General features: G+C 55.5%; 2 protein-coding genes across 2 annotated transcripts in view; one reads left to right on the plus strand and one right to left on the minus strand.

Moving 5' to 3' along the window:
- The window catches only part of CD34 (CD34 molecule), a 212,868-nt gene that overhangs the window by 177,459 nt on the left and 12,205 nt on the right, over positions 1-23,204 (plus strand). The window lies entirely within an intron of this gene.
- On the minus strand, positions 442-17,637 carry MAPKAPK2 (MAPK activated protein kinase 2). The gene is made up of 10 exons (XM_065740376.1): positions 17,174-17,637; positions 4,974-5,113; positions 3,300-3,364; positions 2,780-2,859; positions 2,562-2,688; positions 2,124-2,199; positions 1,908-2,032; positions 1,688-1,773; positions 1,492-1,572; positions 442-1,176 (listed from the first exon to the last, which is right to left on the minus strand). Exons 1-10 carry the CDS (start codon positions 17,444-17,446, stop codon positions 1,033-1,035), a joined length of 1,197 nt encoding a protein of 398 aa, XP_065596448.1. The 5' UTR covers positions 17,447-17,637; the 3' UTR covers positions 442-1,032.

Here is a 23,204-nt window from a genome sequence, read left to right on the forward strand (position 1 = left end):
ATAACACACGGATTAAAGACTTCAGCGCCGCTGCTCTGCTCAGGGACTGGGGCTTCTCTCCTGGACCCCCACCCCCCCAAACCCCCATAGGAGCCACACCAGAGGGCAGCAAGACCCCAGCCCTGCACCATCACATCCCCTCCTTCCATCACCCAGGGACCCCCCAGCACAGCGTCGTGCAGTCAGAGGAGGAGGAAGCATCCTTGCCCTGCACAGATCAGGGACCAGGGGGGCACCCCCAAACCCGCCCCCCCCCCCACCTGCCCTGAGGTCAGAGCTGGATGGCACAGCCCCATATGGACACCCGTGACGCACAGCCACGCATGGACAGACAGCAGCACAGACGTGGTGGGGCGGAGAGCCCCGTGCCCCCAGCTAGTGGCAAGGCTTCCAGGGCAGGGCTCCAAAAGCAGACTTTTTTTTTTCCTCATCTTTTTCCCCCCCCAGGGCGTGCTTTAAAAGCAGCACATTTCCAGGCCAGGGAGGCAGCATGCCACCCAGCAGCTCTCCCACCCCCCCACAGCTGCTATGGGTGCTCTCCTTCCCCACCCCCCTGCACGAAGCTTGCCTCTAGCCACACAGGGAGCACGCTGTCAGGGTTTCAGCTCTACAGTAGTTTTAAAAAATATTTCTGTCATATATCCTATATGAGAAGGTCACCACAGGAAGGTTCCATGTCTTTGGAAGGAAAAAAAATAATAATAATAATAATAAAAAAAAACCAACAATAAAAGTAAAAATTAAAACAAACAAAAACGTTTCACAAAAGGGAAAAATAATAATAATAATAATCTGATTATCAGCATCGTTCACCTATAGAACAAAACCCCCCTGGTCAGAGTGCACGGGGATATCATCTGCTCCAGAAAGGTCAGAAACACAGGTGAGTAGCTAAAAATAACTAGTCTGGTATAAATGTCTCAATTCCATGCTCTCGATACAACAGTCTGCCTCTTTTTGGCTTTTTTTTTTTCCATAAAAAAAATATATATATAGTTATTGCTTTCTCAAGGGCCGGCGGTGCGGGCGTCCTCAGTGTGGGAGTGCGGTGGGCTCCACGGGGTTGGCTTTCTTTCTCCTCTTCATCAGCAAAGGGTTGGAGGAGTCCTCAATTTTCTTGATCTTGATCTGCTCGTAGTCCACTCGCATGGTGGCCAACGCGCTCGTCATCTCCTCCTGCAGGGATGGGGCACAGCACAGCATCCATCAGATCTGCTGTGAGACCCCAGAGTGGGGACCCCTCCCTCCCCCCACAGTCACTTCTCATAGTGCCAATCATAAGCAAACTGTGGGATGGGACCGATGGGCCTCCGATGATTTTTCCAGCCCACCCCATCCGTGAGGATTTGTGCTGCAATTTTATATTGAATTGCAATTCCAGTATGGATCGGCCCAAGCTGGGACCTGCCCAGCACGAGCGGAAGGCACAGCCGGGCAGAACCCCAAACACAGCACTTCTCTGGGGAAAAAAAGTCCACCCAAGAGTCTTACCTTCACATCCTCCCATAGATCCTTCTCCTCCTTCAGCACACGGCTGGTGTGCAGTGGGGTCTGAGGCACCTGCATGGATTGCTGTGGGGGTGGTGAGCAGAGCAGCATCAGCCAGAGGCATCCCATCCCCACCCTATATCCCAGTCCCAGTCCCCACCCCAACACAACCAGCGTGGGAGTGTGAGCAGTGGCTCACCATGATCCAGGGGTGGTTCATGAACTCCGTTATCGTCATGCGTTGAGTTGGGTCCGTCTTCAGCAGATTGCGGATCAGCTGCTTCACTGCAGGAGGGTGCACAGAAGGGGGTGTGGATAGGTCCCAGGGCAGCTCCCCCCCCCCCCCCCCCCAGCTCTGAAACACCTTCACACACCCTCCCAGAAGCCCCAGCCCAGTTTAACCCCACAGCAGGCTTTACCTTCTTCTGACACTTCCGACCACTCGGGGTTGGGAAACTCATACTGGCCCATGCGGATTCGCTTCTTCATGCCGGGGGAGATGGCGAGGCCGTGGTTGGAGTAGAAGGGGGGGTACCCACACAGCCTGCACGGAGCAGGGACAGCATCAGCAGGAGGCAGGGGGTGATGGGACACCCCCACACCCCACCAGGATGGAGAGGGAGCAGCCGACTTACAGAATGTACATGATGACGCCGAGGGACCACATGTCACAGGATTTATCGTACTTCTCCGGGCCCAGCACCTCGGGGGCTGGGGGATGAGAGAGAGTGTTTTAAGGTGCAAACAAAGACCCTCTGGGCAGCACAGCTGCAGTGCAATGCACATGGTTAGTGCCACCTTGCAGACAGGCACAGCAGCATTGCCCATGCAGTGCCTGTGCCCAGGGGCCGTGCACGGAGCAGCTCGTCCTGCATGCACAGGCAAAGCCACACTGCGCAAAGCAGCAGACCCCTAAAACAGCCCAGAAAGGGGGCTGCTTCACCATCAGAAGCAGAGCTGATGGGCTGTGCTGCAGGGGAGCAAGCGTGGTCCTTCAGAGCTTCCCTCCAGCTCCAACCAAGGAGGGGTCCCCGTGCCCCCAGCCCTGAAGAGCTCGGTGCCCAGCAGCTTACCCACGTAGTACGGCGTGTAGCACGGAGTGGCCAAGGAGTTGTGCGTGGTGGTTTCTTTAGCAAAGCCAAAGTCAGTGAGCTTTAACACAGCATTGGGCCTTTTGGAGGTGTACAAGAGGTTTTCTGGCTGTGGGAAGACAAGGGACAAGAGGTGAGGGCAGGGCTGGGCGGCAGCCCCAGCAGCACTGTGACAGGGCAGGGCTCAGCACTGCTCCTACCTTCACGTCCCGGTGTGCGATGTTGATTGAATGCAGGTACTGGATGGCTTCCCCAATACTTTTCATTATCTCTGAGGCCTCTGAAGCAGCAAGGAAACCAATAAAAGCATTTGTAGGTGAGTTACAGCAGGCACTGCCCCCTGGGTTGCTGTACAGACCAGGAGCCAAAGCTTATGGCTGCAGCCAAAAGTGCTTCCTCTATCTGAAACCTCCCAACTCAAGCAGTGATTCCACAGATCTTGTGTTCCCTACAAAAACCACAACCCCAGGGTTCATGTTTTATGGATTTGGAGGCAGTGTTTCTGTGCTGGAGTGTAATGGATGCTAAGAAAACATCCCTTAGGTCTGCTTTTGACTGAGCGAGAAGAATTGGGGCTTTGATCAAGGGCTGGGCACCCACATCCAGAATTGGCGTTCCCCAAATGCAATACCCTGATAGTGATTCAAAGGAAGTGGGACACTCCTGTAAGGAAGAAGAAATTGCTCAAGGATTGAATAGAGGTCACCATGGGCACCGTACCCCGCTCTGTGAAGGCCTGGTCTCCCCTGTCCTGGATCCGGCTGAAGAGCTCCCCTCCATCCAAGCTGGAAGAGAAGCAGCAGGGTTAGGGTTAGGGGAGGGCACGTGAGCAGCCCCAGCTCGAGTGATGTCAGACCCTTTGGTGCCCAGCAAACTGCTGCATGAGCTCAGCAAGAGATGCACCTTCTCTCCATCCCCACTCTGAGGTCGATACTTCTGGGCAGGGGTGTCCCAGAGCCTCTCTCTTCCAGAAATGAGAAGAGCAGAGGATTCACACGTGCTGCAGAAGTTGCTGGGCACGAACAGATGTGGCCTGCCCACCAAGCCACAAAAACACATTTACAGTAAAGACAGCAAAATGCTCTAATGTGGTCAGAGCAGTGCCTGGCCTAGTTTAGCTCACGAGACAACTGCCTCACGGGTGAGCAAACCCCACACTAGGCAAAGTGCTGAGCTCAGGTGGCTGCACAGCAAGGTGCCATATGCTCACGTGGGAAAGGGTGACACCTCCCATATCCCAACAGAGTTGGGGCAGAGCTGGGCTCTACCAGAGGATCTGCATGGGATGGTTCATGTAGGCTTGGAGATGGGATGAAGAGAGGCAGGGATGGACCCCCCTGCAGCAGAGGAGCTCACAGGTAAGGCTCTGGGGAAGGGCTGGGAAACTGTGGCATGGCTCCTGGGGCTCAAGGGTTCCCTGGGTGCCCTAGGGAAAGGCTCAGCTCCAAGAGAGATCAAGGATAAGATCATGGATCACATATCCATGAGAACAGTGCTTCCTGTCTCAGCCTAATCTAATTCAAGCAGAAATGTTTCCTGGCCTTCCTGGTACATATAGCATTTCAAGCTGGACATCTTGCAACGTGAGCAGCACCAAGCCACCTGGGAGCACCACAGATCATACGGTTACAGTCACACTGCCCTATGCAGGGAGCTGCATCCTGAGCATCCCTCGGGCAGGGGGAAGCCACCGCAATGGCACACAGAACCCACTGTCCCCACCCTGGGGACCATCGCTCCTCCACTCTCCTCCTATGCAGGCAGACATCCCATCCCATCCCATCCCATCCCATCCCATCCCATCCCATCCCATCCCATCCCATCCCATCCCATCCCATCCCATCCCATCCCATCCCATCTGCAGCTCCCAGGTCCCGCATGGTTCTCAGAGCCTCTTCCCATCCCAGAGCCACTCTGCGCACCCTCTGCCCCCCCAGGCGGGCTGCCAGCTTGCCAGAGGTTTTGGCAAGGAAGCTGTATTAAATCACAGCTGCGGTTGGGATGTGGTTTCAATACTTTCCCCTTCATCCCTCCTCCTCCCCACGTTGTATCAAGCAGCCACCCAAAGCAGGCTGGCTCAGCAGCGCTGCTGGTTGTGGTGCTGCTGCTCGGCTGCTGACCGCACCGCGCTGCTGGGTGCCAGCACACGGTGCTCAGCCCAGCTCTGTTTGGCCAAAGCAAGTTTGGTTATGACCCATCTGCTGCCAGAACCCAGGCCTGAAGCCAGCCAAGCACTGAGCAAGCTTTCAGAATGACTCAGAGCCAGTGCAGGGCACACAGCACCTTGGAAGTCCATCACGGTGCAACACCTCCCGCAGCATCAGTGCCCCCAGGGGGGACACCTCAGCCCTCTCCATCTCACAGCCCCAGCGTGCAGCCCACCACAGCACTCACCACTCCATGACAATGAGCAGACACTTCCTCCCCTGGTAGAGGTTCTCGTAGACGTCCATGATGCGGACAATGTGCGCGCACTGCGATGCCCTCCAGTGCAGCTCCACTTCCCTGCGCGCCTTGGGGCAATCCTGCAGCATCTGCAAAGAAGCACAACTCCATCAGCTCAGCACCCCGAGGGGCAGAGCAGCCTGGGCAAGGCAGGCAGGCAGGCACAGTGTGAACACGGCTCAGAGAGGTGCCCAGTGCTGCATGCAATGCCTCCATCCCCATCTAGTGGGAGCAGTGCAAAGCCACCTGCCCTCAGAGGCACCCAGGGGCAGACAGGGTGCAGCCCATCCTGTTAACCCTCGGTTGTGCTCCTGATCCCACGCCAGTGATCCTGGCAGGTAGAAAAAGCTGATGGAGAGCAGCTCCGGAGAAGGCAGATGGTCTGGGAGTGCTCCCATTCGCAGCCCTGGGCCAGGCAGGGAACGCAGCAGTACTGCAGCACTCCAGCAGAAGCCAGGCTTGTGCATTACACGGGGCTGAAGCTCTCAGCTGCCCAACACATCCAGGGCTCCTCTGCACCCTTCTCCATCACGTCCTTACATCAGCACAAGCTGCTTGTCCTCGTTTCCCTGAGTCACATCTGAGATTTCCGCAGCCCATAACGCCAACCAGAATCACTTCTCACTGCGCTTACAAAGCTGCTGTATTAGGACCACGTCCCCTTGTGCCACCAAAACCCTCTAAAGGACAGCAATGCAGCCACACACTGCCCATCCGCAGGCACTGCTCCTGTCCCTGGTGCCAACATCTGCATCCAGCCACCACCTCTGGTCCCACACCTCATCCTTCTGCTCATGGTGGGGTCATTCTGCTCGGGGCCCCACGCTCAGGCAGCTTCAGAGGCCACCAGCCCAAAGCATGCACACACAAGGAGACAAAGCAGCAGCCAGATGTTCCCCAAGTAGCAGCAGCCCTCTAACGAGGCCGTTGCCCTTCCCAAAGACAACTCACAGTTCCCAGGTGCAGGAAGGATTTGCTAGGCTGCCACAGACTATTAATTACCACATTCGTCAGGATAAACAACCAGCCTTAATTATTATGCTACTAAATAAAGAGCAACAACTGTGCCTATCCTGAGCACATTTCATCTTCCTTCCTGCCTCCAGCAGCTCTGGGGCTGTTTGGCAGAGCAAAGCCCCCAATGCCCCGACCTCAGGTTGGCACCAGGGACAGGGGTGGGAATAATCACGCTCTATTTCCACACCTCACTCCACAGCATCCCTAGCAGCAGTGGGGACAGGGCCTGCAGAAAAGCTTTGTTATTTGCAGCTCTGCCTGGGTGGGGAGTCAGGAAGTTTAAAGGAAAAAAAAAAAGGTAATTGCACGCTGGGAAAATTGAACAGCAGGAAGCAGACAGAGCAATTCTAAGCAAGACAACCAGGAGATGTACAAAAATATACATCCAATTTTTAAAGCGCTTTTCAGGGAGCTTAATTGTATTCCTAACGAGCTCGAGGCAGCCGCCTCCATTACCTGTACAGCACGGCTGTGACATTTGCTTTTGTACTCAGGCACCTACAGGCAAGCAAACAGCTTCCTGGCGGCCTCCCCAACACCCTCTGCCATTCAGCTCAGCCAACAGCCCGGCCTCACTCCGGCTTCCTGCTGGCTCTGGGATGGAGGAGCACAGCCAGCCTCGTTAAGGGTGTGATTGGGTCTATTTAGGACCTGCTCCTGGTGCCTGCTAAGGGCCAGATGCAGCAAGGCTGCTGGGAAAGGGGATGCAGAAGGAATGTGGCAATGCCCAGGCCTTGGTAAAAGCATCCTGCATCCCCACCATCCCATTGGTGCTGAGCCATCCAACAATCTCTGCAGAGCCAACAACAAACCTTCACATTTCAGGTTAAAATACACCATCACGTGCTCGTGGGAAGTGACAAAGATTGGCTTGTCCCCATTTCCAGTCACTACCTGAGCCCTGGGTTTCCTAGCTGCAGCTCAGGGCTTTAACCACTTGCCCCCAAACTGCATTAACACCGCATTAGTGCTGCAAAACAAAGCTATTTTTCTGCAGTCTGCTGCTCGCTCCAGTCACACACACCCTGCATCCAGTATATTTGGGTGTGTTTGGTAACACTGCCCATGTCCCCATTTTAGCTCTGGTATCCAGGACACAGCCATATTTATATTTCTTGGCTTGCAAAGAGGAGGCTGAGACAGAAAAGCACCTTGTGTTGCCCTAGGTTCAGGAAGGGTTAACCATGCCCTGGCTGACCAGCAGACCACAACCCCTATTTGTGTGCTGCTTTTAGCATCAGGGACCCTCCAAATGATAACTGCACCCCAGATCACGGTCCCCACCCCAAGCCCCGAGGAGGGCAGGGAGGAAGCTCAGCTCCCTGGGCTCTTCCCTCCTCCCTGCTTGCTTTCCCTTCAGAACACTTCCTGCAGACCCCACGCCTTCGTGGCTGCGTTTTGCCGGCGATGCCAACGTGAGTTGGCAGTTTCACAAGCGGGCAGAGGACACAGGATGCCGTGGGAAGAGCAGCAGTGATTGCACGGTGCTTTCACAAGGAGCTCTGCAAGAGCAAAATCCCGGAAGGAAGAGCATTGCAAGCATTGAGCAATGCCCCAGGAGCAGAGCTGGGGCTGGTCCTGCTGCAGAGGGATACCGGGGACCCCCACCCTGCAGCCCCCAGCTCAGGGCATCTGCTGAGCCTTTCCTCACCCACAACAGATGTGGCAGCTATTCAGCTTTTCAGGCAGCAACAAAAGCCTGTCCGGGTGCACAAAGACGACGAGCAAAGAGACTGTGGCTTAACCAGGAGCCACCTGCCAGGGCCCCACGCAGCGGGGTGCTGCCCTGCTCCACCACAGCAAAATCTGAGCGCAGGGATCAAAGGTCCCAAGCAGGTACACGGCCAGCAGCACAGCAGGATGAGGATGCAGGGAGGGGGCTGCAGAACTTAGGGAAGTCAGAGCAGGTACATGGCAGCACGAGGTGGCCCTGCTGACTCAGAGCCCTGCAGCACGGCACGCCAACAGCAGGCGGCCACGCTTCGTAGGGACAAATGATCAGAGTCTGCTTCGTGTATCTGAGAAAAACACGAGAGGACCTTCCCGTTCCTGGGTTTTGTTTGGGGATGGTCCTATTCTCACCGTGCATCAGGAGGAAGGCTGAATTTTGGTGGCTCACTCATTATTCTTCTCTCCGAAAAAGACAGGGTGCTTTGTGCTGTGTGACAACGTCGTAGCCCAGGCTGTTTCTGCTTCTTCTAGCTTCTATGCTTGAGCAGGGCATAAATCACATAGGGGAGAAAGGCCGCCAGAATACCCTAAATGCCATTCATCCCTTCCTCGGGTCACCTCCTGCTGGCAGTCACTGTGACACCGAGTAGGAAGGACAGACATGGGACCAGCAGGGCCAGGCAGAGACCAACACTGCCATCAGCACCAGGGCCTGCACTAAGAAAAGCAAAAGGAAAACGAGAAGTCAGGGAGGGGTGAACAACACCCTCACGTGACCTACACCGAGTCCAGCCGGTTGTTTCACACTCAGCCTCTTTATCTCCATCTCCTCGCAGAGCCTTTGAGGCTGCTTCCAGCCTCCCTTCAGATCCCAACCCCAAAGCCATGCACCTAATCAGATTTCCTATCAGAGCTGCTGTGCTCGTGAATGGAAAAGCACATCTACGTGCTTTATGATAGGAAATGGTTGATATTTACGGCTGTGTTTAATACAGAAGCAAGCACAGTGTAAACCATTAACTCAGCTCTGACCTACGTACTTTGCACTTCCCTCCTCAGGCAGCATACACGGCCTGAAAACCCACAGCTCGAGCCCTCACTGAACCACCTCACCGCCACTGTGGCAACACAGGGTGCCAGCTCGAGCCCCACATCCATAGGGTTCCCCCCAGATGGACACACGGCTGGGCTCAGCCCCCCAACCCTGGGCAAGCACCTGGAGCTTGGAGCATCTCTCTGGGTCCCTGTCCCCAGCAGCCTCAGAGCAATCCTTTGCCTGTCTGTACAGGGAACCCCATATTTACTTATTCAAATCTGTTTTTGGGAAGCCCCCTCCTCCCAGCTGGGTGGGTGGAAGCCAACAGGATGTGGCACAGCAGTGCTCCTGAATCTCATATCACCACGCAGGGCATCACCAAGGTTTTATTTACGTGCCCTTGAAGCTCGGTGACGCACAGCGTGTTTGCATCACTCCGTCCTCTCTGTGGTGATTTGTTTAAGAGCATTTTGTACCCTGGGCACGCTCTGCCAGCAGTCAGCAAGCACATCCTCACACCAAGCCCAGGGACACGCACCTCAATCACAGCACCCCACTCCCGGGGGTCACCTCAGAGCTGTGCGCCCCGGTCGTGCATCCCGCACACGCCACACTGCCCCAGCAGCAGTGAACCCCCCAGGGCAGACCTCTCCGTACCCCAAACCAACGTTTGGGATGAGAGCCGCGCCCCCACCCCCATCCCCACGTGGACTGGGTGCTGCCAGGGCCGCGGGGCCGCTGCTGCCCTACGTAACCAGCTCCTGCGTTAAGCGGCCGCTGCTGCTATTGAAAGGAGGTTTTGTGCTGTGCAGGGGGAAGGTCGGAACAAGAGCAACACGGGGATTTCATAACAAGCCTTTGTCTGCGCAAGCAGGGGCCCCACGGCTGCCTCCCCGAGCATGCTCCCCCTGGAGCTGCGACCGCCCTCCTCCGCCTTTGTCCTCTGCTTCACACCGTAAAAGCTCCTCCGGCTTTCCCAGAGCCGCCCTGCTCCTCCTCCTCCTCCTCCTCCTCCTCCTCCGGGGATATCCCGCAGCCCCGGCATTCTGCGGGATCCGTGGGGCAGTTTGTACAGCGGTACACTGCGAATGTTTTGCAACAAACCCCGACGGGTTAAGAGCTGAGCAACCCTCCCCCCCAAAGCAATCCATGGGCGCGTTTCCCCCTCGAGCACCAGGGCAAGAGCGTTCATAGGAAATCCTGACCTCAAAGCAACGCAGCGAGACCAAGGAAGCAGCCCCACTGGCAGCCCCATAAGCAGCCCCAGAGGCAGCAGGCTGTCCCTCCCTGCAGACCCCCCCCCATCCCTGCACGTGGCCTTGCAGAGCCAACTGGAACTGAAAAGGGCCTCAGCAGCAATGAGGCTGTGAGCCCCCCACCACCCCCGAGCTGTCCCCACATGGGGGAGCCCCATCTCCCAGCCCCCAACCCCCCCCCCCTCCCCAGGCATCGTGAGACAGTTCCAGCTGAGAGGAAAACACAGTTACGCTTCTATTTTAAAAAGCCCTTTTTGCATCCTGCTGGCACCTCATTAAAGCGCTCAGGACACAGCTGCTATTATTAGCTCTCCCAGCACTAGCAGCAGCCCCACGCTGGGCACAGGGAGCGGGAGGGAGGCAGGGAGGTCTGGCAGAGCCAGGACGGACCCGGTCAGCGCCGTAACCTCGGAATACCTCATCCCACAAGCATGCATAATTCAGCACAGCGCCGGGATGCACACTCCTCCGAAAACACCATCAGAGGAAAAACCTTCTCCCCTTTCACCACGACTGAGAAGGAAACGTTGGTGTCTAAAGGCAGCTCCCACGAAGAGGTCCAGCACCGAACGCACTGCGGAGCAAGGAGTCAATAGCTGAGGTTTTATCTGCTTGCATCTCTTAAATACAAAGTGAGAACACACACACGCTGGGAAGACTTGCTGATCCTTTCACAGATGCCCAGTATCCCACTGCTAGGCAGTTTTTAGTACTAAGCTCCTTGCTTTCTCACTAAGTACGACAGCAAGTGTTTTGCCTGCTTGGTTACAACGGACAGGGGGATGAAAGGATAAAAGCAGAGGTATTTAAACAAAGATGAAAACAAAAACATCTATCACTGTGTTTACTGCTGCTGCCCCAGCAGCTGGAGAGCTGTTTGGGACTGTTCATCCCGGACAACCCCACCCCCCAGCCCCTAAAACCAAACCAACTTGGCAGCGTCAGCTCAACGTTGGTTCACCACGGACCTGAGGGTGCAAGGCAAGGAGAAGTGGCTCCTGGGTCCTGCTTTGCACAAATACCAGGAAAGCCACCTTGTGCCACGGGCAGGAAGATGTTCTCCCCCTTGATAAGACACTGAAAGTTTCATCCTCAAAGCAGAATAAAGAGAGTTGAACAGGGATACAAGGAGAGAGATGCTAACACAGAATGAGGCACTGAGTCACCAGAGCCAAGCAGCGAGGTGTGGCCAGCTCCCGGATGGGATAGCCTGGCTGGTGGGAGAGGGCTGTGTGTTTACACGGTCAGACAGGAAAGCAGGGAGCGTTCCTGTGCTCTGAACTCCCATCCAAGAGTCAAAGTGAATTTCCCATCAGTCGCAGGGCGGTTGTACTCTCTCTGGTGCTGGGAAGAGATTTCTCCTTGCTCTGAAGACAAAAGCAAGACCCTTGCAAGTCCTCAAGTTAGCTGGATGAAAGCATTCCCCAGGAGATAACCCAGCTTTAAATTTCCCAGCAAGCCCACTCTTCCCAGGGAAAGGCATCCAGGCACTGCGGCAGAGCAACTTGTGCAACAGCAACCCATGTTTTCTTAGAGATCTGCTCAGAGTCGTGAGCAGCAGCGTGGCGAAATGGTTGGAGAGGAAAAGAGGGAGACACAGCAGAGCCCCAGAGAGGAGGCTGATGCAGGCTCTGATGGCTCCTGCTGTGTCAGAAAAGGATGGGACATGATGCCCACAGTGGTACTGCATGACAGCAAGCACAGTCCCTGCCTTCCTGCTGATGCACACAGATACAGAATTTATTAAGCCTGTTCTGAAACATTCTCAAATTTCGAGGTGGGAGACACAATCATTACCACTTACAACAAAAGCACAGCCTTGCTACCAGAGCAGCCTTCCTCCCTGTTTATTTTTTCTTGCAGCAAGATGAAGATTACACGCATTCTTTCCTGTTTGCTCGGATCTGATTGCACATGCTTTCCCCCAGCCTAGCTGAGGATAAGACAACCGGGATGCTGTGCCCATTTCCGAGCAGCACTGCCTGACCCCGCTCCCACTCACACCTATCAGCTCCAGCCATGACTACTGCAGCTGATGATGGGTTTGCACGGCCAAATTTCCACAGCAGCCCCAGCTTTGGTTCTTTCCCTGAAAGCAGACATTTGGCAGGGAGTCCAAGGAGCCTATCAAGAGGCCACATGAGCTCTACACCATGTCTGGGGGCTGGAGGACACAGGCAAGGAAAGCAGACGGAGCACTGCTCAGTTTTGCAGAGTCAGAGCAGAGGATGCTCCACATCTGCCCCATGGGAATCCAGACATGGAGCTGCTGGAGATGTCAGCCCCTCGGCAGAGCCCTGGCACACTGCTGCTCAACTTTTGTTCACTCCAGCATGAAAGTGGCAATGCCAGCCCAAACTCATGCACACTGCCATCCTGGAGACAGGAGAGCTGAAAGGGCTGAACTCAACAAGAGAACCCTGCAGCCAGGGGTACACACTGAGAGGCAGCAAAGGCGATTGTGATGAAGAAAACAAGCCCACCCCTCCAGTGATCCCAAACTTACATCCCAAACTGGGATATCTTACGGGAGCTGAACTGCAGAGCGCCCGCCTGGCTGGATGCCCCAGGAACATTCAGATCTGAGATTGTGTTTTGAACTTCATCTCTAGTTTAGGCTGCAGTTTGCTGGGTGCCCGGGCACATAATCACATTCATCCCTGATGCCGACAGCTTAAATAATCTCATTACATATGACGGCAAACACCGCAACAGTCGCAGACCGCTTGAGCCAACTTGCTCACCTGCCCTTTCCGCTGGGAGAATTTCCTTTGTCACAGCAAAGCCACGCACCAACACGATGCACTAACTCATGGAAAGATGACTCTGTCCTCCCCAGCAGCGTCAGGCTCGAGGCTGAGCTGCAGCCAGGCTCCACGTGCTCCCAGCACAGCATGTGAGGTTGCTGGAGCTCTCTGGGCTCAAGTCCTGCTCCCTGCACGCTGGGTGCTCGCTGCAAAGGAGCAATGCCAGCTGCCCCACAGCTGAGCACGATGCACAGCAGCCTGGATCGTGCCATACCCAGCGCAGCCCTCTGGGACAGCCTGGGCTCCCAGTGGGTTTATTAAGTTAAAAAATAAATCAGTCAAGGTAGTGCTGTGTTCATGGGGCTGGTCCACGCGAACCTGCACCCCCTAACTCTCCTTATTCAACCTGAGGGCTCAGGTGGGTCCTGACCACCCCATCCCCACCCCACAGCTGGCACAGGAGCCCAGCAGCACCCCATGGCAGGGGAAGCCTATGGGAGCCGTGGGCCTGAGAGGCCCCATGGGCAGCCCCGCAGCAGCCAGCCCGGCGCAGGGGAGGGGAGGCAGCGCGTTATTCTTGGAAACCAGGAGGTGAGGTCATGCTGCCTGAATGCTGCAACTTGAGGCCAGGCACGCCGGGCTGGGAGAGCAGCCTGTGAGGCCAACATGGGCCTGCCCACCATGCAGGCTCCTTCCCCCTGCTCCCTTAGTGCGGAGCGAGCCCCCAAACCCCCCCACGCTTCCTCAGCACAAGTTCTCCTGGAGCTCACCTGCGCCGCCCTGTCCAGCCAAGGCACCAGACCCAGACGTCCACCTTTGGGTCCAGGGAGAGGCCACGCATTTAGGCTCCCACTTTATGGCAAACTCCAGTATAAACCCTCACCTTCCAGCTCCCCACCCCCGAGTGCTGATCTCCCTTGCGAGCCCCAGGGCTGAAGGCATTCAGTCATTAAGAGAAAGAGCCCTATCATTTCCTGAGCATGTGCCAAAGCAAAAGCCAGCCCCCGGCTCCCAGGCTGTTGTCAGTTTATCTCCGCTGTCAATATGACTGTTTGGAACACATATTGTATTCTGAAGGGATTATGGCTGATCATAAATTGTTTAAGCAAACTCAAAACCCAACTCAGCAAACTCTTTTGGTCAATGAGATAATAAACCACTGTCTTGGAAAAGCCCCGGTGATGTCACTATACTTTCCACAGCTCTAAAACTATGAGTTGCACAAAAAAGCCACAGCTAAGACATTTTTGGTTACATAAAATACACTGTAGAGCTCACAAAAATCCCACCACCGCCACAGGAGCAGAAATACAGCAGACAACATGTGCTCTGCTCCCCTGGAGCATAAGCCCTGGATATTCACACACTCCATCACTTCAAGGGTATTTTTCCAGCTGGCTCATACGAAGGATAACACATTCGATCTCAAATGAAGCTAGAGAAAGCCATGGGAAATGGGGTGCTCTGCTTCTTTAAATGTATTTGTGCAACACCTTAGCTGTGATGGGTGACCACAAGGCCACCAGCTACGTGAACACCCCCAGTGCCGTGCCAATACAGCTACAACACAGCCTGCTCTACTTCCAGGACAGGCAGCTCAGAAGAATAATGAACCACAGGAGTGCTCCGTCCTCCTCCTCCATCAGAGGAACCATCTCTCAGTTATCTGATGAGATGGAAGACTGGAGGAGACTGAGAACGTTTTGCAAACATAGCCTGGAGCACCGAGGATGCTCCAGAAGCCATCTGTGAGAGGGGGCAGCCCTGCAGGCAGTCTGAGGCTCTCCCACCTGAAGAAAGAGGTGAAGGTTTCCTGCTTTGAAGTTTGGGTGAGGAGTACTCCACCAGTGCCACACAGCCGAGAAACAAACTCACCGCCTGCCCTCCCAGGCCCATTCTCTGGGTTAGCTGCCATCTCCCTGCGATACGATGAGTTCAGACAGCCACCTTCCCCCTGCACCTTGCCTAAAGATGTGCTAAAAGAGGAATTCACAGCACACAGCCCAGTGCCACCTGCATCACGTAATGCCAGCAGCCTGACCACACACAGCCAGCAACACCAAGTCCGGTCAGCAGTGACCTACATACAGGAACTTTTACAAAGGTTATGAGCCTAGTTTTGCCTAACAATAAATAGCACCAAGGTACAAGGAAGAAAAGGGGAAGGATCCACTCAAAGCTCGCATTTCAGCTCTGTCCACCCTGCTCAGCACCCAGGAATAAAACACTGTGCACCCAACAGGGTCCCAGCAGCCACAGGCTGGGATCAGCAGCCCATTAACTCACACACAGCACTGTTTCATTTAATGATGTGTCTCTGTCACAGACTATTGCACTGGAAGAAAATTGGCCGTCATGTTTTCATTGCTGCTGGAACGCTGTCTCTGAGCTCTAACTCTCCCTGAGCACTGAAAAGTGCTCTTAAGCAAACTGACCCTCAGCAAAATGCTAACTTAAATGCATCGCCCTGTTTAGGTTTAGCTGCTCCTGGCCCACGAGGAGGCACAACGTAACCAGAAGACACCATTAATACTAAAGAGACACACACTTGTTTCCCTCCAGCAGAGGACCGCGTTAATGTACAAGACCTCGGAGCAGAAAACGTAAAGAGCAACTGTTCCTAATGGAAAGGTTTGCTGCACGACCAAAGCAGGCAGCACGAAGGGATTTCAGCTGCAGCTCCTGGCGAGGGGCCACCAGAATTCTTTTAAGCATCATCTGAAACATGACGACTCAGTGCAATCACTTCTATGCACCCTGCTTTAGGTCACCGTTCCACGCTGATGCAGCCCATGACTAATTCCAATCTAAATACCTCCGCAGGTCCCCGACAGAGACATCATCCTGACTGTGGAATGAGGGATGGGTGAAGTTGGCTCACACTGCATCCCAGGCTGTCACCCCGTGGGTCTGGGCTCACAGCACAGCTTATCAGGGATCCCCAAACCCCCACGGAATGGTTTTTAAGGGGCTGGAAGGAGTTGCTTACAGTAGGCAGCCGTGCTGCAATTTGAAAAGCAGGAGTCACGTCCAACAGCTCAGCTGAACGCTCCTCTATGCATCAGGGAAGTGCAAAGAGGCCGGGACAGGGGACAGAGGGCAGAAGACCAGCAACTTTCCAAAGCAGAGATCCAGCATCACCCTCCAAGAGCTGCGCAGCCATATTGAGTCCTAAGATCAAGTCCAGGATGCTTTTTGATGCAGCACCCAGCACTACGTCCCGACAGCCGCACTGCACGTTGTGAGCACAGCAGTGGGAGCTCAGCACTGCCCCAACTGCCCCACAAAGGGCCCCGGTGTCACCCGTCCCCACACTGCAGCTCCATCCTTCCCCTTTCAGCGCTGCAAAAGGGAAGTGCTGGGATCCACGCTTTACGGGGTTGAGTCAACTGTAGGAGAGGCGAAGAGCGCATCTGTCAAAACAGAAGAGGATTTTGCTGATTTCCACCCAAACGAACTGCCAACACGTGCCACCCCGCAGCGTGACGGGGTGAGGCTGATGGAAACCGCCTGGCTTCTGGGAGGAAAAGCCAAACTTTCATCATCCCATTGAACCAGCCCCCCCCTCCCTCTTAGCCATACATTGCCCTGACCCCACATACCCCACGTAGCAGCATAGCCCACCCGTTCATTCAATCGCATTAGGAAAACGATAGCAACAGAGAGGCAACTCCACAAACAAGAGGTGGGGGGGGGGGGTTACTGATCCAGACAGTTATTTCTTCAGCCTTCGCCATCCTCGGGGTAACAGCGAGGCTCTGAACAGCTCCTGCGTGGGAGTGAGCTGCAGCTCCGCCGGGAACGCTCCCAGGCTCACCCGCGTCACCGATCCCCGCAGACTTCCCCACGTCTCTCTCCGCAGCAGGGAGACCCGCTCCTGCCTTCCCTCCCTCAACAGGTGATTTCAAAACAAGGAAACCTCCGCATCACCGAGAGCACGCCCGTTTGCGAGATCCACTGCCGCGCGGGGGATGCTGAGGAGCGAGTTACAGACAATGGATGAGCAGAGTGGCATGGAAGTGCTCTGTGGCTGCAGAGCCGCTCTCAAGCACCGACAGTGAGCAGGGACCCCAGGTCACACTGCCATCGGGACAAGCAAACTCACCGCGCGAATCCCATCAAGGCAGCTCGGGCAGACGTTATTCGCTTTGTTTGTATTAGAAAGCCATAAAACCACATCCCGGCGTCGCTAATGGGAAGCAGCTCGGCCGTGCGGGCGGCAGGGCAGGGAGGCAGCGCTCCCATTGTCCGCTCCGCCGAACCGGTTCCCGAGTTTCACCGCCCGTGTCCCCCGCACACGGAGCAGCTCGGGGCTGCCGGGAGGAGCGGGGATCGGGGCGGAGCGAACCGTCCCGGGGGAACCGGGGGAGCCCGAGCGGAGGGGGGGGGGGGGGTGAGAGCGCGGAGAGCCCCAGCGCGCACCTTAAGGGCGAACTTCTCCCCGCTCTTCTTGCTGAAGATCTCCAAAACTTTCCCGTTGATGCCGAGCCCCAACACTTGCGTGGTGACCTTGTAGTCGTCCGTGATGGCATTCTTCCGGATCTGCAGGCCGCCCTTCACGGGGAACGGAGGGAATTGCAGCGGCGGAGGCGGCGGTCCGTTGGGAGAGGAAGGCGGAGGGGGGGGCGGCGGAGGGGGGGGCGGCTGCGGAGGGCTGGGAAAGCCGGCGGGCGGCGGCGGTGCCCCGGAGAGCATGGCGGGAGGCGGCGGGGGGGGCCGCGGGGTGCGGGACGGCTCCGGGCGGAGCGGGCGCCGGGAACGGGGCACGGGGAGGGGGAGAAGCGCCAGCGCCGCCGCCCCCCACCGGTGCGCCCCGGCCCCGAGAGCGGCGACGGGAAGAGGAAGGCTCCGGTGCGGCCGGCTCCTCCTCCTCCTCCTCCTCCTCCTCCCGGCGCGGCTCGGCTCGGCTCTGATGTCAGCGCCTCGCCGCGGCCGGGCCCGGCCAACGGGGGAGGGACGGGGCGGGGATGGGATGCGCTCGGCGGGGCGGGGGCAGCGAGCGCACGGCCCCGGAGAGCGGAGCGAAACGACGGGGATCTGCTGGAAAGAGCGCAGCGGAGGGCTACAAAGAGGATAAAGGGCGTGGAGCACCTCCTGCATGAGGAGAGGCTGAGAGAGCTGGGGCTGTTCAGCCTTGAGAAAAGAAGGCTCGGAGGGGATCTGATCCACATCTATCAGTATCTGAGGAGCGGGAGGCAAAGGGACGAGGCCGGACTCTTCTCAGCAGTGTGTGGTGATAGGACGAGGGGAAACGGCCACAAACTGAAGCATAGGAAGTTCTGCACCAATGTGTGTGGGAACTTCTTCCCAGTGCAGTGATGGAGCACTGGAGCTGCACACAGAGGTGGTGGGGTCTCTCCCTGCACGTTTATCAGCTGGAACGAAATTGGAAATTCAGATATTTCCTCTGCGGATACAAAACACGCAGCCTGCTTGTCACCCTTGGTTTATGTTCACCCCTCTGTCACCCACAAACAGCAGTGAACACAGCCTGGAGATGGCTGTGACCCCGAGCACTCAGCACATGGTACCTCCAGGATAACATAAACACCCCAAGAGTGGCAACGAGCTGCAGTCCGGTGCCCCACACGTGTGGGGGAGTGCTGGCAGCAGAGCAGGAGGCCCTGGGCCATGCCTGCACCTTCCATGAGCAATAGCATCTGCTCCTATCTGTTAGTCAAGCCAATAAGTCTGCCCCATCTGTTAGAAAAGGCCAGCTCACGCTCTTCAAAAGTCAATTTCTAACAAAACCTGATCAGTAGCTGTTACAGGAGCAGCTCCAGCTAATCAGAGAACATCATTAGTGAAGAGGAGCATCTGTCAACCCAATTAACAACATCCTGGGGGGCGATCCAGCCCTCCTTACACCAACCTCACACAGTTTGGTGACACTGAGGAGCTGAGTAGGGCCTCCAAATGTCACCTCCCGTCCCTCTGGCCCAGCCTCAAGCTCAGAGCAGAATGTGGGCAAAAGGGAAACCACGGACCCGTCGTGCCACTCCGTTTCCTTCTGTTTCATTCACGTTTTATACTGTCACCCAGCTCGAGCAGGTGCCCACAGCTGGAGCAGCACCGTGTCTGTCAGCTCCGCCGTCGCCCACCCGAGGGTTTAAATGGAAACTGAAAGAACTGAAACGAAAGGTAAAACGTAAAAATAAAAATGAAAAATAAAAGTGATGCTGAGATTAAATATATATATTCATAGTAATACAAACTAAAAAAAAAAAAAGGGAAAATATAACATAGAATAAATAGGACGCGAACCACCGCCGGGCTCTGCAGGGCGGCCGTGCTGCCACGAGGTGGACCCCGGGGCACGCTGCTCTCCGCAATGAGAGATCGCTGGGGTGAAAAGAGACAGCAGGAACAAAAAACAGCAGCAACACCCACGAGGAAACCGCCCCGAGATGGCAGTCGGTGCAAGTAGCACGTTATCAGTGCAAAGAAACCCCATCGTGGGTCACCCTGCTCAGCCCCCGCTGCTGCCTGCTGAACTGACCTCTCCCTCCTTCCATTTCCACCTCTGTTTGGGAACAGATTGCTGGCAGCGGGTTTGTGGGCTGTTCTGTCCATGTGCTCTCCCTGGCCAGTAATTAGGTGGATTATTATTTGATTATAATAGAGTAAGAGGGAAAAACAGGCCTTGTAGATCAGGGTACTGATTGTTAGCGCTGCGTGCATCCCGTCCTTCTCCACGGGTGGATTTGTGTGAGCGTCAGGCTGAAAAGCTCTCTCACTTTTAAATGATAATGCATCTAAATAATCCTGTGTGCTTCTAGGGTAGGGGTAATTGCGTTGAGAAGATGTGGTTAATCCCCAGTACCGCTATTCATGTCCTTCTTAAAGCGACGGGAGGGTTGGAACAAGCAGAGGAGGAGCGGTGGTTGCGGTGTAGGGGTTGGGGTGGGAGCACTATGTTGTGCCCAGAGCCCTGTGCTGCTCTCACAGGATGTGCATTGGTGCTGGAAGGGATCCCAGGGCACAGTATATTTATAGAGCACTGTGGGATCCTCAGGGATGGAAGGAGATGTTTTAACCTGGATTTGCAATCCAAAAAAGCAGCCGCACGCTTTCTGAGCTTTGCCCTTCATCTGCTGTCGTCCTGCATTTAGATGGAGAGCCTTCTCCATGGAGGGACATTCCCAGCTGGCAATATCGATCCCAGCCAGGGTTATTCCCCTTGGCACCCTGTCCTGCAGCAGGATGGCAGAAATGCCCTTGGCGTGCTTTCCCTGGCAGATTAGCACCTGGCAGTGCTGGCATACCCATGGGGCAGCCCTGCAGCCCTTCTGCTGGGCACAAAGAGCCCACAGCTGCAAGGCATGCAGGGAAGTATTGTTTGGGACCAAGGGTCCTGCCCCCAGCTGCTGCCACCCCATGCATGGCTCTGGTGGAGCACACAGCAGCCCATGCTCTTCTGTGCATTAAAAACACAGCCAGGCCCCAGTGCTGACCCCTTACACTGCTTTTCTCCGCACAGGGCCTTTTTTTTTTTTTCTCCCTCCAAATGGAAACTGGATCCTGATTCATTGCCCACAGGGTGAAGCCAAATGGACTTCCTGAACTCGCAGTCACAAAAACCACTGCTCAGAAGCACGGGAATATATACCTTTAAAAATAATTTGCTTTGAAAGGCATGTAGCCCAACTGACAAGCAAAACCACAGATCCCACACGAGGGATGAAAGCAAATATCAGTGCTCAGCTATGGCACAGCAGCAGCACAGCCCTGCAGCTGCAGCACAAGGAGTGAGCATTTCAGGTCTGGCCCTCAACTCAGCTTTTCTGAGCTCAGATTTCTTTATTTTACCCTACAAATCCTCAGCAGCACCAGCACAGAGGGGGTGACAGGCTTTCAGCTCAGCAACCTGATGGAGAAGCTCAGGGTGCTGGGGTGAGGATGGGCCCACTGTGAGCTCCCTGCAGGTCCCAGATTCCTGCAGAGCTGATGCTGAGGTCCCTGGGCAATAGGTGATGCTCTGCAGGATGCCTATTTTATCATGGTGTGCTGCCCTCCATGGCAGGCAGCAAGGCTGGCACTGCCTCACGCTTCCACTCTGCTTATCACTATGGGCAATGTCACAGAGAGTTCTGGAGCAGAGATAGCGAGCCCAGGGGCCTCTCTCTGAGTGAGAAATAACTCAGATGCGAGCAGAGCCAGCCCCTGTCAGCAGGCAGTGGTGTGGGAGCAGGGACCACGAGATGACCTCCGTGCTACCCACAGAAAGGTGGAAAACGGAGAATAAGCTGCAGAAAGTCGGGTGGGTGCGAGGACAGCGGAAGGGCAGCACGCAGGGTGAGAGGCTCAGCTGTGCCACAAGCTTTTAAACAGTGCGTTCACATCTGCAGGCATCCACCCCGTGCCCAGGTCTGCCAGCACAGAGGAGGGAGGCATTTGTGCAATGAGATTACGGAGATTAGCTCCGTTAGGATAAGCAGCTCCCAGCCTGGCCCTAATCCAGCAGGAGCATGCAGCCCACACGCTGCTGCTGGATGCCCTGCAGGACACTGCAGAGCCCATGGGGGACAATTTCTGAGCTTCTGTACCAGTGGGGACCCTGCAAAGCTCCTGGCCCCCAACAGGACAGCTTCAGTGCTGCTTTTGCTGCTCCCACAGCTGCCTTCAGCCTCAACACAAGCATGAGGGCTCTGGGGCTCTCATTGCTTTTCTACTCGGCCTCTCCAGGTATTTTGGGCAGCACATAATGCACAGTGCTGCCTCAGGCTCTCTCTGTGTTTGCTGCTTTTTGTGGGCTCATTCAGCCCTAGGTCTATAACAAGCTTTTAGCAATGTCTTCAATGCTACAACCTCAAAGCACCCCATGTGCGTGGCAGCAGCCGCTGTCCTGAGGTTTCTGCACTAACCCAGACAATTGTACATCCATGATGGAGGAGCTTTTCTCCCCCACTCTATGCCTCTCTCCTACAGAAGCTGTGCTGCCAGGAGCAGGAGCTGAAGAGCTCATCTCTCCACAGCAGGACCACTGTGCCATGCGAGGAGGGAGGGCAGGCCCAGGCACCCATTGCCCACCAGCAGCAAGGACTCGCTGAGCTCCATGCGCTCAGCTGCAAGGAGGGAAAGGGGAGGAAGGGTTAGGGGAGCACAGCCAGTGGGAAGACAAAAAATAGTGCACTCTAAACCTAAAACAGAGGCTGCCATGCGAGGCTCACGCGGGCTGCAGAGCTGAGGGGCAGCACCGTGTGCTCAGCGCAGTGCTGGTGGCAGTGGGTGCTGACGGGGCTTTATCTGCATTTCTGAGCGTGGTGGAAAATCACTTGGGGCACTGAGCAACAGGCTAAAAGTGCTCGGGGCCAGCTGGAGCAGCTGCTGGGGGCTGTGCGGGAAGGGCCCTGCTCTGACAGCACCATATCCACCCCGGTGTGCTGAAAGCAGGAGCAGAGATTGCATTGCAGCAGGCTGTGAGCTGGCATGTGGCACGGGCCAGAAATAAAACTGTTTATGTAGCAACTGAATAATAGCAACAGCAGCTAGGTAAGACGTATCTCCCTCTATTTATATTAATTATTTATTGAGGCCAAGAGTATATATTTATTTGGGTGGAAGGGATCTGTTTACATTATAAACGGTTTTGCTCGTGGTGAGCAGCCCAGGCTGTGCTGTAGGGATTTTCTCACACAGCTTTTGGGAGCAATACATGCTGCCCTTCTGCACGCTGAGCTTTGGGGTGCTGGCGTGCACCGAGGTGCCAATGGGGTGAACAAGATGCAGCTCCAGGCAGGGACCATCACCCCATGCCATCCCTGCACTGCCCCTTGGCATTGCAGCAAGGGAAGGGTCTAAGAGAAAGAAAATGAATTAAAATGAATCATCCACGAGTATTTATAAAGCTTTGTGCCAGACTTGTGCATTTCCCATCACACGGGGATGTGTCAAAGGGTCACGCGTGGTCCTGCAAGTGCTCAAAGGGAGGGTTGGAAATAGTTATGGTGCTGCATGTGATCGCAGCAAGGGGAAGGAAAAAAGCTGACTGGGGAGTCTTGTCCCCCTCTCGGCCCCTTGCCAACTTATTTCTCCTTCTAAAGCACCACCAGTGCCTCGCATGGTGAGAAATGAGATGAGAAGGGATGTAAAGCACCCAGGATCCTGCAGTGCTGCCCAGCAAAGGAGTGGAAACTGCAGCACTCCAGTTGCCTCTGTGTTTATCTGCATCCAGAGGATCCCAGAGGAGCAGGCAGGCAGCACACTGCTGCAGACACACCGGGTGCAGGACGTCCCCCGTGCAGGAGGAGCTGGCAGTGCAGGGACAGAGCAGTGCCAAAGGTTTGCAGCGCACTGAGCTCTGCACAGAGCAACAGCAATGAAGGGAATTGCGAAGGGATATACGGGGGATATACAGCTTGTGGCTCAGAGATTTATGCTCATACCAGAAAAATCATCCCTGCTCGCTTGCACGCATTTATTTTGTGCTTCCATTCGAGAGAGGGAACTTCTG

Source organism: Cyrtonyx montezumae, unplaced genomic scaffold (genome assembly GCF_038088225.1).
Source record: "Cyrtonyx montezumae isolate F1298 unplaced genomic scaffold, pur_monq_1.0 scaffold_26, whole genome shotgun sequence".
NCBI lineage: Eukaryota > Metazoa > Chordata > Aves > Galliformes > Odontophoridae > Cyrtonyx > Cyrtonyx montezumae.